At 37.9% G+C, this 16,918-nt stretch overlaps 1 protein-coding gene across 1 annotated transcript in view; it reads left to right on the forward strand.

Moving 5' to 3' along the window:
* The window catches only part of LOC114645574 (gamma-aminobutyric acid type A receptor subunit pi), a 216,954-nt gene that overhangs the window by 145,490 nt on the left and 54,546 nt on the right, over positions 1 to 16,918 (forward strand). Inside the window, exon 7 of the mRNA XM_028793412.2 lies at positions 10,664 to 10,801. Within this exon, the coding sequence (XP_028649245.2) occupies positions 10,664 to 10,801 (138 nt within the window). The remainder of the gene's footprint in view (positions 1 to 10,663; positions 10,802 to 16,918) is intronic.

The raw sequence follows: 16,918 nt of genomic DNA on the forward strand, positions 1-16,918 counted from the left end.
CTCACTAAGGAGAATTAAATTAAATTTAATGCAACAATTAAATTAAAGCAATACTCCACCCAAAATGATCTTTTTTTTATCTGTTAATCTGTTACTTATTCCATATTGTTTGTAGTGATGGCCAAGAAAAAATGTTAATCTCATGATTTTACGGAGACCAAAGGTATCAAAATTACTGATACACTAAGCATCCATAATAAACAACAGCACACAATATCAAAATTTCCTTGAAACATGTTTTTCTGAAAATCCCCTTTTGGGCATAGGTGAAACATGCTTAAATAAAAATGAGGTCTTTGAACTAAAGACCCACACCTCTACCACCATTTATTAATCAGGAGTTCTGCTGAGGAATAGCTCATTCACTGGCTACCATCCGCTTCATGTGATATTAATATTGTGAAGTGTGGTGTGAGAGACGTGTGTAACTAAAGATTAATAGGTAAAGAAAGTTGATTGAAAACATTATCAGGTGGAATAATGTGCTTCTTCTCATTTTTGCTTATCCACAATGCTTCAACAAACATGATATCAATTCACTGGTTTAGTTTTACAATCAGTTGAAAAACCTGCAAGTACTGAATTTGTGGCTTTAATTCAAAACCTCAATTCTGTTTTCTGTTGTTTATGAGTAAAATTTCTGGAAGTGGTTTATTTAATAATATTTCAAAATACAAGTGTTTGGAGCATATAGCTAGATACCTAACAGTTGAATTACATGACACAAGCAATTTAAGTTTTTTTTTTTTAGATGTTTTGATATTTTTGTTCTTGTTCAGCATTTGTCCCCATTGATGCCCTTTGTATCAGTAATTATATTACCTTTATTCTCCATTTAAACATGAGATTAAAAAATTGCCAGTTTTAGTTGTAGGTTAAATATTCCTTTATGGTACTGGAGACCCAGGTTATGGCTGTAACTTCCAAGTTAACTGACTTACAAAACAGGAACAGAAGGCATAATATCTGCATAGCTGCCCTCAGAGAAATTATTTAAAAAGGAAGGCTCATTGAGTTCTTGAAAAATTGTGGCTAATTATATTTTCTCATCTGTAGCAGTTTTTTGTAATTGTTGAAAAGTGTCATAGAGCATATACTCACAGAAGCGCCATATGCTCAAGATCATTGATGATAAAATTGTTCATTTGCCAAACAGTTCTACAGAAGGCTTAGAGATACAGTTACCCCAACTTAACTATTGAGGGTCAACTTATTTATTCCTTTCGTAATTACTCTCCAGAAACAACTAAAGCTGGTAATTCTGTGTTACTGGTAATGAAAAGGTGGGACTGTGGCCTTTCTGATTTTACCCTCATCTTCAGCTCTAACACAGGTCTGAAATGCTATCTTTGATGGCCCAAAGCTGGCTCGCAGGGGTATTGATAATTAAGACACTTTGGGCCTCTTTCCTTTTTGATATGGCTCTTGCTGCCTTCTTCTAATCAAATTTTATAGCACCTCTTCTAACACTTCCACTCATCAGCCAACTTGTTTTTCTGATGTATATTCCATCTAAATCAGGATGCCAGATTGTGTTTCTGTTGGCCTTCTTGCTTTTCACAATGGTGGTAATCTTTGCCTTCCTCTAGCTGAACGTTTTTTAGATCCAGTCTGTGCAGCTTCATAAATGCTGCAGTTGAGCTTTTCATGGCAGCTCTGAAGTTGCTATTCATGTCTGTTTTGGTTCCAAGTTGACTTCATTGGAATAGTAAAGTGGTCTTTTCTCTTTACTGTGTCACCAAAGACATCTTCAAGTTTACTGAATAACTGGACAGTCTCAGCATTTTGTCTGTGCACTTTCGGGTTAAACCACAAGATTTCTAAACTCCTGCACCAGAGTGTCAATCTCTGCAGATAATATGCAACACACTTTTTCTACTCTTACTGGACTAGGCTATCTTCCAGCCTTTTATGTACATATGCAGTACTTCTAAAGGTCTCAACATGACATTACTCTGGTTATTTATTACACAAGATACAGAACAGATGGTGGTGGTAGTGAATACTTATGCCCACTCTAGGATTCACTGAGTTTCTGTATCACACTAGCTATGTAAGCCTGGGCTCCTAGAAACTATTGAAATTGTCAGAAAAAAAATTGAAATACAGAGTCGACGGTTTCATTTTGCAGATGTGCTCACCCCCCTTGTCTATCAGCGCCTAAGCAAGTTTCTCTCTCTTTTGTCTTTTCTCTTTACTTTGGTGACTGAGGTGCTTTCTTTCAGCTTCATGCTGTAGCCTCGTACTTCTTTCTTCTTTCAACTCGTTAACTTGGGGCTGACTTGCCGGCTCTTTGTGCTTCATCCTATAGCTTCACACGTCTGGGCCGAACAGACAGACACACACACTTCCACACGTAGACATTTATATATAAGATAAGCAGTGAGGTGGGGAAGGAAGGATTATATGCCATTAGATGCTTCTACTTTGTTAGTTTATGTGTAATTGAAGGAGGGGTTTGGGGGAATGGTTGCCATACCTGCCTTTTAATAAAGTCACTGTCTTCACATGCATCTATTTCTTCAGCTGTGCAGGCTTAGATGGCAGGGTGGATTTATGGTGTGAGGCATCTTTTAGTTTTGTTCTTTTTATTGTTATTTAAACATGTTCCTTAGTGATCTGTTGTTAGTATTTAGGGTTTCTGTTCTTGGGATTGTGGGTGGGATTTCTGCGATCAATAGTTTGAGCCTGTTTGGCTGGCTGTTGAGGGCACTGTAGTAACGTTTCCAGATTTAGTTTATCAAACCACTTATATCGTTTTTACTGTCTTCATGTATTTATCTCTATTGCTTCTTTATCTCCCTAAAGGCTAATCTAATGATTGCCTTTTGGAACGTTTGGAGTCTCAGTCTAAATGTCAAAAAATCCAGATATCACTTTCTTAAAAAATGTTTTAGCTGAAGATGTGTCCCAAATCAGTAACAAATGCTACTAAATAGTTCTGTCTTCAGCTGCAATCTCCCATAAATGTTAGATGATTATATTAGTGAGGCCGAATTTGCAAGATAAAACAAAAGAATTGGGCTTAGGACCCCCAATGCAGGTACTGTTAACCGTTTGCAGAAATTGGAGAGGAAATAAAGTAGCGTTATGCAGTGAATTCTAATGATTATTCAGGTCTTTCCTAACTAGTCCATTTCTAAACATAAAAGACTTTGAGGTAATTTGGGGGGCTCATGTGATTGCCTTAATGAACCCTATAGTACATAAATCCCTGCACTCATGTTATTGTATCTCCAATCTGCCAGTTCTCTTCGTAAGCTAACCACTGAATCAAACTTGGCTGACACTTTCCACCTTTCTACTAAAGGTCACTGCTTTTATTACCCCCTGCCAGCACTACCAGCTTAATGAAATTCTTATTTATCAAGAGGATCTCAACATCCATAAATATGTTCTTACAAAAGTTTACTTTTTGCTGATCCTATCTTAGGCTACCTGTTGGTGCTTTAACTAATGTCTAATACAGAACATAAACGTATGTGAAAACTCACGTTCAGACTAAATGAATTTACTCTTTAAACAGTGGATCTACGGATGATGCTGTGTAAGTTGGGCTAGCTAAAAAGGGTGTAATTCACCATTTTACATTCTCTTACTCAAGTGATTTGACTTGATTAAACCATCAGAAAAATCGCTGCCTGAGCCAACCTTTTTTATATAGCTGTCTTGCGGTGATGGCACATGTCATGACAGTGGTGTTCATGTGGAAAGCATTGGCCATCATATTCCAAACAATAAGGCCACTACCATAACAAAATGAGTGTGAGATGACAATGCTCACAATGAAAAAAATTGAACAACGTCATTGTTCTTATGATAGAATTAAACAACCTCAAAAATATGCTGAATAATACCATCCAAAAACATGCTGAAATATCTCAGCAGTGACTGAAACCAAAGATAATGACAACTAGTGGATTTCAGACAGTATCTATCAAGATTTTTAGTTTAAGACTATCGACTTTTCTTTCTCAGCTGCCAACAAATTCTTTTTAATACTCAGAGGCACTAGAACAACATATCCCCTGTCTCAAGTTCTGTTCCATTTGTCTCATGCGTTTCCTGCCATTTTCTCTTTCAGAACACATCACCCCCATTAGCACTTGTAATATCTCCAAAAAAGTGTATTTATGCAATGATGACATCATGCTCTTCCTTGGTAATGTCCTTTGAGATTTTCCTGTTTTTCTAAATCTATTCAATTCATATGAAACTCAATCTCAGCAATCTCATCTACCCCATACATTCAATTAAGAAGCAAATTCATATACCTTGGCATTGTTGTTTCTAATTTGGTGCAGGGCATTGTCACCTCTAACTATCAGTCTGTCTTTAAAAATGTTAAAGAGGTCCTTACTTATTGGTCACATCTTCCTGTTTGCGTTTACTCTCGTGTGTGGCCATTATTAAAATTGATACTTTTCCCTGCATACATTTTTATAGTTGCATGCTTTCTCTTTCCCAAGTGTTGGTTGAAAATGAGATCCCTTTTCTCCCACTATTTCTAGAAATGTAAAAGTTCTAGTATCAAATACTGGATTGGGAACCTATACTAACTTGTGCTATCAGCCTCAGAAGATGCCTGTTAGAATACTTAAAATTCTTCAAGGGAATTGCTGTTTTCTTGTGTGGTGCTCACCACATTTTTTTTCTTTTCCAGTCCAATTTCCTTCATACTGCACCATCACTTATCTCCCTCCACCTCACAGAGGATCAAATACAATTGCTACAATATTTATAAATATTGCCAGATAAACACACTGCAAATTCAAAACAAAAATAAAATCACAAGTAACCACATGCGATAAGATTCATGATCGCTGAGAAAATACCACAACACACTTTTCCAAAACTACTGAAGCTGCTGTTTTTATTCCTTCTTGCAATATTAAAAAACGGGAATCGAATTGGACTAATGAATTCTCGTGCTATGTTGAATTTGCATACTGCCAATAAGAAAATTGATTTAAAAACCAAATATACGAGGGAAGTTCCAAGATGGATAAAAAGCTTTCTTTCATGTTGCTCCCAGGCTTTGGAATGACTTGTCTTTCCATGTCAGGTCTTCATCCTCTATCGAGGTTTTTAAAACTCAGCTTAAGACCCACTTTTTTTTTTCCACCTTTCACTCTTTCACTGTGTATAATTGGTCAAAGGGGATGGTCTTAATTGGTTGCTTTTTATTAATCTGTTTTTGTATGATCGCTTGTACTATGTTAATTTTAATGCTTCTTTGTATGTTGTTTTAAGTGTGCTTTTATAAATAAATCTAACTGACTGAATTTGCTGTCACTATCACTGTAAACTGTCTGGTAGAGTAACAGGTTCAGATCTGTCCTCAGAAACCTCAAGCAATGTACAGGGTTAAACCCACCACTATAATTTTACCATTGAAACAATTCCCTAGCATTGCTGTGCCTCCCCCAACTTTAGCATTAACCGGGTTAACTGGCCAAATGTGCCAGTAGAGATGTCAATGATAAAATTGGATTCCAGGTATTCTAATCACTAAAGTCCAGGTATTCTATGATCTATCCTTCTTTCTCTTCACTTGAGGTTAGCTTTTAGGATACATGAAGTTTCATTATCTTCTCCCTTGCCTTGACATCTACACCTTGCTTTCCCTCAGTCCCATTCTCATAATAACAAATTTGTTGCCTCTCAGTACGCCTCACTTCTTAAAGCATGCAACAGACACCTTTCTCTATACTCAGTCTAGTTTCCTTGTGCCATCTCTTAATTCTGCAAAACTGCGTTAAAATATCACTCTCTCATCCAAAGACCCAAAATAACTAACACACAATCAGAACAACTTAAATTTGTACATTGATTAGATGTCACACCATGGGGGTCCTGTCTTTTTTCTTATTTAATCCTAAAAATGATTATGGTTGTTTTTCTTCTGTTTTGTCTTTTTCATCTCAACACAATGTATATGCTAACCAATTTTGACTTATTTTGAATTATTGAAACTGGCAAACAGTATACTTAACACAGTCTTTCTTCAACAATCGCCTTTGTCTTTGTATAAAAAACATGTTCTTGTCAGTCTTCCTCACATATCCTTTCTGTTGTCTCATACAATACATTCAGCTCAAATAGCTCTTGGACATTTTTGTTGTTCATTTTGTAGCCTGCTTATTCTTCCATTTACATTGTTGTCATTATAAGCAGGTAATTGGTTCTATAAATGTGAAGGTATTACTAAAGAAATATAAAGCAAATATTTATGCACCCACTGATGTGTGAATCTAAAGGAATCACAGACCTTAATAGACAAGTAGTTCAATTAAAGATGTGAAAAAGCCTTTGGTAAAACAGTGCAGATGGAATCAAATCTTGAAGGATCTAAAGGCCAAGCAGAGCTAGAATAAGTTTGATATCTCTTGCTTTAAACCCACCTATGTTCACATCTGTTTAAAAACAGTGTACTTGCAGAATAATCACTTTGCAGTGACCCGCGTAAGTACTGTAAAATTATGCATTGTTACTACTTACTTAATGTGCATCAGGAATACTGGTATAGAAAACTAAATATGAAATAATAGTAATTACTATGGACTTATCTATACTGGTGCTCAAGTAACATGTCAATGTGGTAACAATTCACCCTTCATACACAGGTAGTTACTTAATTGTTCCTAATTATTCCAATTTATTATCACAAGGGAGTGAAGCCAATCTCAGAACCAAAAGGTGAAGAATAGAAGTCATTGGTCTTTGGAGCGTGAACCCACGCTCATTCAAGCTCATATCCACATTTACTCACACTCACAAATTTAGAGGTGCAAGTCAAGTTAACCTGTCATTGAGCTGTGAGAGGAAAGCCCATACAAATACATGGTAAACATCTTGAGATCATCTTGAGTTGTGAGGCAGCAGCACCTATTGCCAGTGATGTGGAACTTGAGAGGTGTAAATTGATGTGTCAACAAGTTTAATGTTTTCCTTACAATTATTGAACTGAAAATAAATCCTACAGTAAAATAGATAATGGGAGAGCACAGTAACGTCGAAATCGGCCACCTTTTCCTGGATTCATAAATCAAATTAAGGGGACCTTTGCCTATGAGAGACCTGTCTTGTTCTTGTTCTGCAGTGCCAAAGGCTAGATGGGGCCTCAGTTTTAAACTATGCAATTAACAATCATTCAATTACAGCACTCATTTTTGCTAATGATGTAACATTAATACTTAATTAATCTATTGGGCAAATGAGACAGTGATGCTTATGTCTGTTGGCACTTGCCAAGTCTAATTGTGAACAAATAAGAGTGGGCAGAAAACAGAAGGAGAAAAGGGGAAAAAAAAGTTTTATGCTGTAAATTTTACAGTTAATGATTTATCTTTTACCATGAGCTGCTCCGCATCATATCACCAAGATTCCTTTGAAATTACAGGGAGCCAGGGGATTGCCTCAAAGGAAAGAGCCGTCTACTGGTGTCAAAGCTTCATTTAGATTTTCTTTATACAGTAAGAAACGTTTATGCTGAGGCAATGCTTTAGTGACAAGCCTGTTAATATTAGGAAAATTATTTATTCTTATGTTACTTTTGAGAGCCAGTAAATGGGTATTGCAGATTAAGTAGACTCAGTGATTCACATACAGTCCAAGCACATTATTAAAATCCTCTTTATTTCCATTTAAGTATTTTATAATACAATGTCACAAATTCAAAGTACCTAATATTTTGAAGTTTAAATTACTGATGATTTAGTCTACATGCAAAACAAATAAAATGTGTTAAGTGCTTTGTATTTATGAGATTGTTAGGATCAACACATGCCTTATGTTTGATCAGAATGCATACTCTTATCAGTCCTTCAACTAATAATTCCAGGTCTCCGGTCTTTTCTTTCCACAGATAATTTGACACTTGCTTCTGTTTGTAAATTATAATAAATTGGTCGGAAACTAGAGTCTTGTGTGTTCTTATGAGGATCTGATCTGCAAAAGATGTATGTTTGTCTAGAATAATGTAAACAACAACTTCACCATCACTATTGATGCATTTTGCATTACCATATACATGTATTTTCATTTTTTGGAGGGCTGACTGGCTGGTAAGGGGTTCCCAGGGTTAGAGGTGGCACTAGGCTGAGGACAGTGAATAGTATTCTCAAAAGCCAGATAGATGGTGAAATTCTACTGATGTAGGTGAGTAGCACCAGGTATATAGTTGGGAGTGACCTGAAATAAAGCCTGCTACAATTTCCTAGGGTGCTAGAGTGGAGACAACTCAAAACAAGCTAAGGGTTCCTGATCTACTAAAAAACAGGATACGATTTATGAGGGCTGTTGGGAAACAGGTACAGTTTTTCTGCTCTGTCATGTCCCCAGGAGACAAATGGGATTCTATTGTGCATCCAAAAAAGCAGGCAGTCCTTACTCATCTAGCACAGAAAGTGATTCTGCTGCTTGGCCCTGATGTAACCTTGATCTTTAACGTCCACCCATGATGAGCTGTTTGATGTATTGGTGGGAAGAACAAATGCTGATACTGTACTGTATTTTGAAAAAACTGAAACACGTTATAAAATGTACTCATGATGCAACATTCAGGTGTGTTCAAGGACTGTGTAGACACTGCAGCCCACAGAGAACTGAGTTCAGTAGCTAGGTTCTAGAACCTTCTCAATCCATTTCATGGTTGTGGAGGCCAGAAGCTTTCCTAGCAGGATTGGGCAATAGGCTGCAAACAGGCCTGGACAGGACTCTAGTCGATCACTGGGACCACTCTCTGTTGCTCACATACGCACTCCATATTCAAGCACATAGATAATTTGCAATTGCCAATTAACCTAAACAATAAAAAAAAGACTTTTATAATTTATTCCTCCTGTGCTTAAACATGTCTGGCTGTATTAATTAACATGAAATGGGACTTGCAAAGCTATTCTGTTATGACAAATGTTAGATAATAACATAAGAGAAAGGAAAACTTTATTATGGTGACCTGCCATTATGGAAAGCAGGTGAATGTGGCACTGTGATGGTAAATACAGCGGTGAGATTGGCTTAGCGTAAGGTAAATACTGAGTAAATTTACTCTGTACATAATGACTTACACACAACAGTGTACTTCAGGGCATTCATATCTAGAAAACCTTCCATGCTTGCATTTTATTCTTTTAGAGTTAGGAAGATCATTTAAGCTATCCGTTATGACTTAAAGCATTGGGAGGAGTAAGATACTGACGCACTGGTCCTCTTCCATTTGTGCTCAAGCAACTGGGAAGACTTCATGAAACAGAAACAATTCACTGATGCAGAGGTTTCCAGCTGTACTCGCTAACAGAAAATGCGCACAAGTTTCATTAACTTGTATAGGGGATCTGTTTGCTGTCAGCAGCAGCTATCAAAGGTGAAAAGGAGGAAAATATATGATTTGGTGTAACTGCTGTCAAGATAATATTGAAACAGTAAACTAATTTGCAGTTGAAGTCTCACAGAATTTTTCTCTGCTTTAATATACATAAGTTTGTTGATCCGTCAGTGATTTTCAAAGGCAGATTTTGCAAATTAAAATCTTTGCAAGGTGCAATCTGTTTGAGATACCTCAATGAAAACTGATCTTTGTAAAAATTTTCTTTGAAGAATAAGTGCGCCAAATGTAAATAAAAGTTGTCCACTGGGGAGCTTTTCTTGTAGAGAGACAGTTAGACAAAGCTATCACAGTAGGTGCTTCTCACATTAAATGTTATCACACCCAGAAATACAAAGGAAAGGGTAAGTAAGTAGAATAGTACAGTACTTGGTAATACCTTTCAAGTGAGAAAACTAAACCACCAGAGATTTTTCTTTTTTTGTGATATTTAGCATTCTTCCTGTAATTATCATTCCCTTGTCTTTTTGATAATAAATTCCATTTTGGGGCATAATATGGGGAGATATCAGTGGGTGCTCTACTGCTTTCAAACTGTATACTGTATGTATCTATTGTATACTATATACAGTACTGTATGTGTATCTGTATGTGTATGTGAGTGTCTATATGCATGTCAGCTGTAATTGTACAGTGTTGATGTTGTTTTATTACGTTGTGTTGATGTGCTATTTTACAGTATTTTTGAAAATATGTACATCATTTTGAGCTAGTCAATAAAACGTGTGCCTTATTAAACTAAGTTGCGTTGAATTGTAACTTCCACATACCAAATTATTCCTGAATATTTGTGGTACAACCTGTAAAGATATATGCAAAAAAATCAAGGCTGTATGATTTTGAACTACACTGAATTAAAAATGTATTATGTGACACTTAATGCTACAAATTTGTCTTGCTGCTTCAGTTTTAATACAGTATAAAACTTCCAACATCAGAGGTATCTGCCAGGTTAATGCTTCAAAACATTAAATTATCTTTGACTTATACTGCATACAGAATATGCCTGCTTTTCTTTTTATGTATGTACAATATAGAACTGAGTGTATTTAGTTACCTTATTGTGTAGCTCTTCCTACAGAGGAAAAATAAAAAATACTTTTAGTAAAATAATGACTAACCCCATCTTTGTTTTTTGAAGCAAATTATATTTTGCATAGGTGAAACTGAAGTTGTTTCTTGCTGTCATCTAGAATTATAGCAGTATTTACTGGAATTTTATCTTTTAAATTGCAAAATTTAATTTTCTATTTATTTTTTAAAATTTTTTTAAAGGGGGTTACAATGTCAATGATGTCATGTTTTACTGGACCAGAGGAAATGATTCAGTGAGTGGCCTGGATACATTGCGCTTAGCCCAGTATACTGTGGAAGATTACTATACCTCAGTATCAGAAGCCATTTATGAGACAGGTAAGTGAATATTTTCATTACATATTTTGAAAGTGTATTGTATAAGATACAAGTCAGCTGCATTATTTTGATTGTTTCATTTTGCCATATATATTATTTGTACAAAATGTGGTTATAGCTCAATGAATATTTCACATAAACTCGACTTGGCATGGCCTTTGGAAATCTGTGAAGAAAAGTGATTTGACAGCTTGTTTCCTCAGAGGGAATGATGAATTTTGTGTTACAGAGACTATGGCCACATTGGATGCCACCTTTCATCATCCTGCCATAACATATCAGATTTAGGCAAGCTTCACAGTTTTTGAGCACCAGTGGATTGAGCAGTGGGTATATTAGGATGCCATTCAGCAGTCTCTTTATAAGGCATGAAAATGGATCCTTTGAATTCTGTGTAGGTGTATATTTATATAGATTTTTTAATTACTTCCATATTAAGCAGGTTCACAGCACAATATCAAGTGATTCCTTACATTCCAGTATATTAGAAATATCTTGGAAGCACCTCTCTAATATCTCACTGCCCAAAGAATCTTATTTATTGGAGGTGTTGGTCAAAGCTAAAAAACACAGAATGGGGTGCAAGGAGAGAAGTAGGTGGCTGGTAGACAGCTAACATTTCAAAAAGAGCATTTAGAGGTCAAGTGAAAATGTAATATGAATATAAAGTCCACATATAATAATAAATATGACTTTTCAAAGGTCATATAACATTTGATGAGTACCCTCACAACTAAAGGTTGCCATTGATAATAAACAGCATTTGGTGCTCAACCCTCTCACATCAAAAGGTTGTGGCTACCACGGGGCGCTTCATCTCCCCAAACACCTGATACAAAGGCTAGAATAGACAAGTATAAAAGGAATGAAAGAGTTTCATTGTGGGATTCTCTTCAGGTAAGTGTTTCCCACCACACACACAAGTAAAATAAACCCAGCAAACAGCAAGCACACAGCAATGCTGTGTTTTCTGTCTGTCTTATTTTTCTCACTCTGTGTCACTGCCTCCACTCCTCCATGCAAGCATTGTCCTCCTTCCTACTGACTCTAGCTCATTGAGTTGTGGCAGGTAGCCCCTTTTATCTAATCTTTAGAAGTAGTTCCAGTGATTAGAACATTAGAACAATCTAGACGAGAACAGGCCATTCAGCCCAACAAAACTCGGCACTTCTATCCACTTAATTCTAAAAAAATATCAAGTCTAGTTTTGAAAGTCCCTGAAATCCTACTGTCTACCACACTACTTAGTAGATTATTCCAAGTGTATATGGTTCTCTGTGTAAAGAAAAATTTACTAATGTTTGTGCAAAATTTGCCCTTAACAAGTTTCCAACCATGTCCTCATGTTCTTAGTGAACTAATTTTAAAATTACAGTCTCAATCCCCTGTACTAATTCCCTTCATAATTTTAAACACTTCAATCGGCTAACCTCTGAATCTTCATTTGCTTAAACTGAAAAGGCTCAGCTCTTTTAATCTTTCTTAATTCATCCCCTGTAGCCCTGGAATAAGCCTAGCTGCTCTTCACTGGACATTTTCTAGCATTGCTATGTTCTTTCTGTAGCCTGGAGACCAAAACTGTACACAGTACTCCAGATGAGGCCTCACCAGCGCATTAGAAGCTTGAGCATAATCTCCTTGGACTTGTACTCCACACCACACATTGTGCTATATAACTTAACATTCTATTTGCCTTCTTTGTGGCTTCTGAACACTGTCTGGAAGTTGATAAGCATAGAGTCCACTACAACTCCTAAATCCTTCTCATAAGGTATACTCTTGATTTTCAGACCTCCCATTGTGTATTCAAACTTAACATTTTTATTCACTATGTGTAATACTTTACATTTACTGACATTAAATTTCATCTGCCACAGATCTGCCCAAGCCTTTACGCTGTCCAAGTCCTTCTATAATGATTTAACAGATTCTAAATTATCTACCAATCCACCTATCTTGGTATCATCTGCAAATTTAACCAGCTTGTTACTTATATTCATACCTAAATCAATTATATACTGTATATTAAAAATACTAGCGACCCTAGCACTGACCCTTTGTAACACCACTTTTAACATCAGCCAATTCTGATAAGGCTTCTTACACCATCACCATCAACCTCTGCTTCCTGTGTCTGAGCCAATTCTGCACCCAATTACAAAGATCACCCTAAATTCCCACTTCTTTTACTTTGATGGCTAACCTCTCATGTGGCACCTTATCAGATGCTTTCTGAAAGTCAAGATAAATTATATCATATGCTCCACTTTGATTATATCCTTTTGTTGCTTCCTCATAGAATTCCAGCATGTTGGTAAAACATGACCTCCCTCTTCTGAATCCATGCTGAATATTCAGAAAAACTCCTGTACTTGCCATGTGCTGCTCATTCCTATCCGTAATAATTCCTTCCATTAATTTTTCTGTGATGCATGTTATGCTTACTGGCCTATGGTTTCTTGGATCTGCCTGGTCACCCTATTTATATAACGGGATAATATTTGCCATTTTCCAGTCCTTCGGAATCTTACCAGTGTGCAGTGATTTCCTAAAAATATGTGTCAAGGGGTTATATATGTACTTGTTAGTCTCCTAAAGTACTCAAGGTTAAATATTATCTGGTCCTGGTGATTTGTTTCATTTCAGCCTATTTCATCTGAGAAGAACTTCTCCCTCTGAAATTTCTAAATTACTCAGAACCTCCTTAGTAGTCCCATTTACTGCTGGGAGGTTATCCACTTCCTCAGTTGTGAAGACCTCAGAAAAATGCAAGTTTAGAGCGTCCACTGTTTCACTGTCTGTATGTTTTAATTATCTTTTACTATTCCTGATGCACTTCAGCTCCTCCTTGACTGTTCTCTTGCTACTATAATACTGAAAGAATCTCTTAGGGTCGTCTTTTGCCTTATCTGCTATATTCCTCTCCTACTGTTTTTTAGCCTCCCTAATATCCTTCTTAATGGTTGCCCTTATGTTCTCATATGCTTTATAATTCACTTTTGGAGTTATTAGTCTTATATGCCTTATACAACTGTTATTTTCCTTTGCAGCTTCTTATTTAACTCTTTATTAACCAACTATGGAGTTTTTTTTTAAAGTCCCTATTAATTCCAAATTTAGGTATGTGCTGTATCTGTCTTGCATGTAATAAAATTTTAAACCTGCTCCACTGCTACTCAGCTGTCTCCGCCTTTGAAAGCTTATCCCAATCTATCTTCCTTAGACTTTGCCATATCTGCACAAAATTTGCCTACCAAAGTTAAACTCAGAACTTTTACTTTTTGCATCCGCACAAAATACTGAGAATTGTATTATATTATGGTCACTTGACCCTAGTGGTTCAATCACCTCTACACACTCAATTTTATGTTAATTATTACAAAATACTAAATCTATACAAGCTTCACCCCATGTTGGTGCTTTAACATACAGTATTAAATAGCAGTCACTGATTACTTCTAAAAACTCCTGCTCTCTTGTTCTGCTATTTGCAAGGTTATGCCAGTTAATATTTGGATAATTAAAGTCCCCCATGACTATAATATCCCCCTGTAAATTTGCCTTTTTAAAATAACTAAAAAGATGCGTATTAAAGTTACTGTCTGCATTGGGTGGTCTATAACACACTGCTGGAATAAGGCCTCTTTCCCTAACGCTTTCCAGGCAAAGCCACATGTCCTCACTAAGATGGGCCTCATCATCCAACTGAAGAGGACTTGCATTTAAAGTCTGTTTGACAAAAACAGCAACCCCATCTCCATTTCAGTTCTGTCTCTCCTCCCTAAAAAATGTGTATCCCTCTATGTTATACTTCCACCCATCTTTGTTATTTAGACAGGTTTCCATTATTGCTATAATATCAAAATTATGCTCTGCTACATACAACTCCATCTCACTTGTCTATTTTTTGACACTTCTAGCATTTAGGCAAGACTATTTTTAATGTGTTACTCCTTCTACATTTAAACGTTGGGTGCCTCTCTGTTTAAGATGTATTCCGTTGCAGCGGAACAGGTTCCATCTGTTCCAAAAGGAGTCCCAATGCCCCATAAACCTATACCATTCTACCTTGCACCAAGATTTGAGCCACGCATTAAGCCTTCATATCTACTCAGTCTTACCTGGACTGGTGCGTGGCACAGAAAGAACTTCAGGGAAGACTACCTCGTCAGTTCTGCTCCTCAGCCTGGCACCTAACTCTTTGAATATGAATCTTAGAACTGACATACTACCCTTATGTATATCATTTGTTCAAACATGGACAATGACAACTGGATCCACCCCTGCCTGGCCAAGAGCCTATCCACTCTTCCAGGGAGGTCTCCCACCTGTACACCCAGAAGGCAACACACCATGTGAAACTGTCTCTGACGCAAACCTGTGCTTTAATCTCCCTAATGACTGAGTCCCTAACTATCACTACCCCCTCTTTCTGAAAACTGGTTTTGAGGTGGCCTGTTGGGGCTCCTCATCCCTGCCTACCACCTCAGAATCATCAGAGACACCGTCCAGGTCCACAAGGACCTGAAAACGGTTTGACTCTTCTAATTCTGGGGTTGATGCCCCCGGACAGTGTGCACCCTTTACCTTGCCTTGTGACCATGACCCACCTGTCTATACCTGTCTGGTGTAGGATCTCCTCCTGCGCCATTTTAGGTATGCACACTCTCTCCCTAAAGGACACCTGGGACAGGTCCTCCAATTCTCTACTACAACGCAGGCCAGCCAACTCCTTCTCCAGTTGTGCAGTTAAGTGCCCTTTCAGCTAGAAGGTATAAAATTCTCCCTCTCAACTGCCTGCAGTTTGTCCTTCTATGAGGTTAACTTTACTTTTTTCTGTCTGTTCTCCTAACTTTGCACTCCTCTTATTCCTTATTTAAAAACTCTCCATTCGCACTGTATGTATTCCCCCATATTAATGAACGCTTATGCTGTCGCCAACTTAACTAAGGACCTCTAAGAACATCCATCCATCCATCCATTTTCCAACCCGCTGAATCCGAACACAGGGTCACGGGGGTCTGCTGGAGCCAATCCCAGCCAACACAGGGCACAAGGCAGGGAACCAACCCTGGGCAGGGTGCCAACCCACCGCAGGACACACACAAACACACCCACACACCAAGCACACACTAGGGCCAATTTAGAATCGCCAATCCACCTAACCTGCATGTCTTTGGACTGTGGGAGGAAACCGGAGCGCCCGGAGGAAACCCACGCAGACACGGGGAGAACATGCAAACTCCACGCAGGGAGGACCCGGGAAGCGAACCCAGGTCCCCAGATCTCCCAACTGCGAGGCAGCAGCGCTACCCACTACGCCACCGTGCCGCCCTCTAAGAACATTCCAATCTAAAATTAATAAATAAATAAAACTTGCTAAGTGACTATCTGCTGCTTATCTGCTCCTGCAGCTGCTTGTGCCTGATCAGGCGTCTTAACGCAGGCCACTTACCTACGCACCACTGAGCCTTCCTCTTTACTGTTTCGAATTCAGCTGCGGCCTTTTTTTTTTTTTTAAAGTAAGGAATCATTGTCTCTGTTTCTCTGATATGAAGCTGTGGCTCTGAAGCACTTCTGGGTGAGGTTACAGCCCTACAGAGTAGGGACTGCCAAATCCCACAGCTCCCCCGGTAGATCCCATGGGACCCCACAGGGCTGTCCCCCTGGGCTACAATACCCGGCATGCCTTGTGGGCACCCACGCAGAAATCCTAGCCTGGGTTGGCTGCCATCTAGCATCCTGTGGGAGACAATGCCCTGTGTAACCTGTCTCCCCATGTTCTTAAAGGCTGTTGTTATCCCGGCCGAGCCAGGCTGCTTGTTGTCCCTCACAAAAGACTTTACATTTTTGTTCAGTTAATGATGCTTCTGAGGGCAGTAACAGATCGTTGACTTGCTTTTATGAAGAAACTGACTGTGTTATAGAAATTTCCCCAGGTTATAAGATTTTTTTAACAAGAAGACTAAGGTAAAAATCTTGAGCCCTTTGCAACTAATTTCCCATGTGGCCTTTCACAATATCCACTGTAAGACTTACCTGTTTGTTAACAACCTTCTGCTTTTGTTACCTATGGTCCAATGTTATCTTCTACATGTTCTTTTCTGTCAATGCTTT

The sequence above is a fragment of the Erpetoichthys calabaricus genome, chromosome 2, assembly GCF_900747795.2.
Source record: "Erpetoichthys calabaricus chromosome 2, fErpCal1.3, whole genome shotgun sequence".
Classification (NCBI taxonomy): Eukaryota; Metazoa; Chordata; class Cladistia; order Polypteriformes; family Polypteridae; genus Erpetoichthys; species Erpetoichthys calabaricus.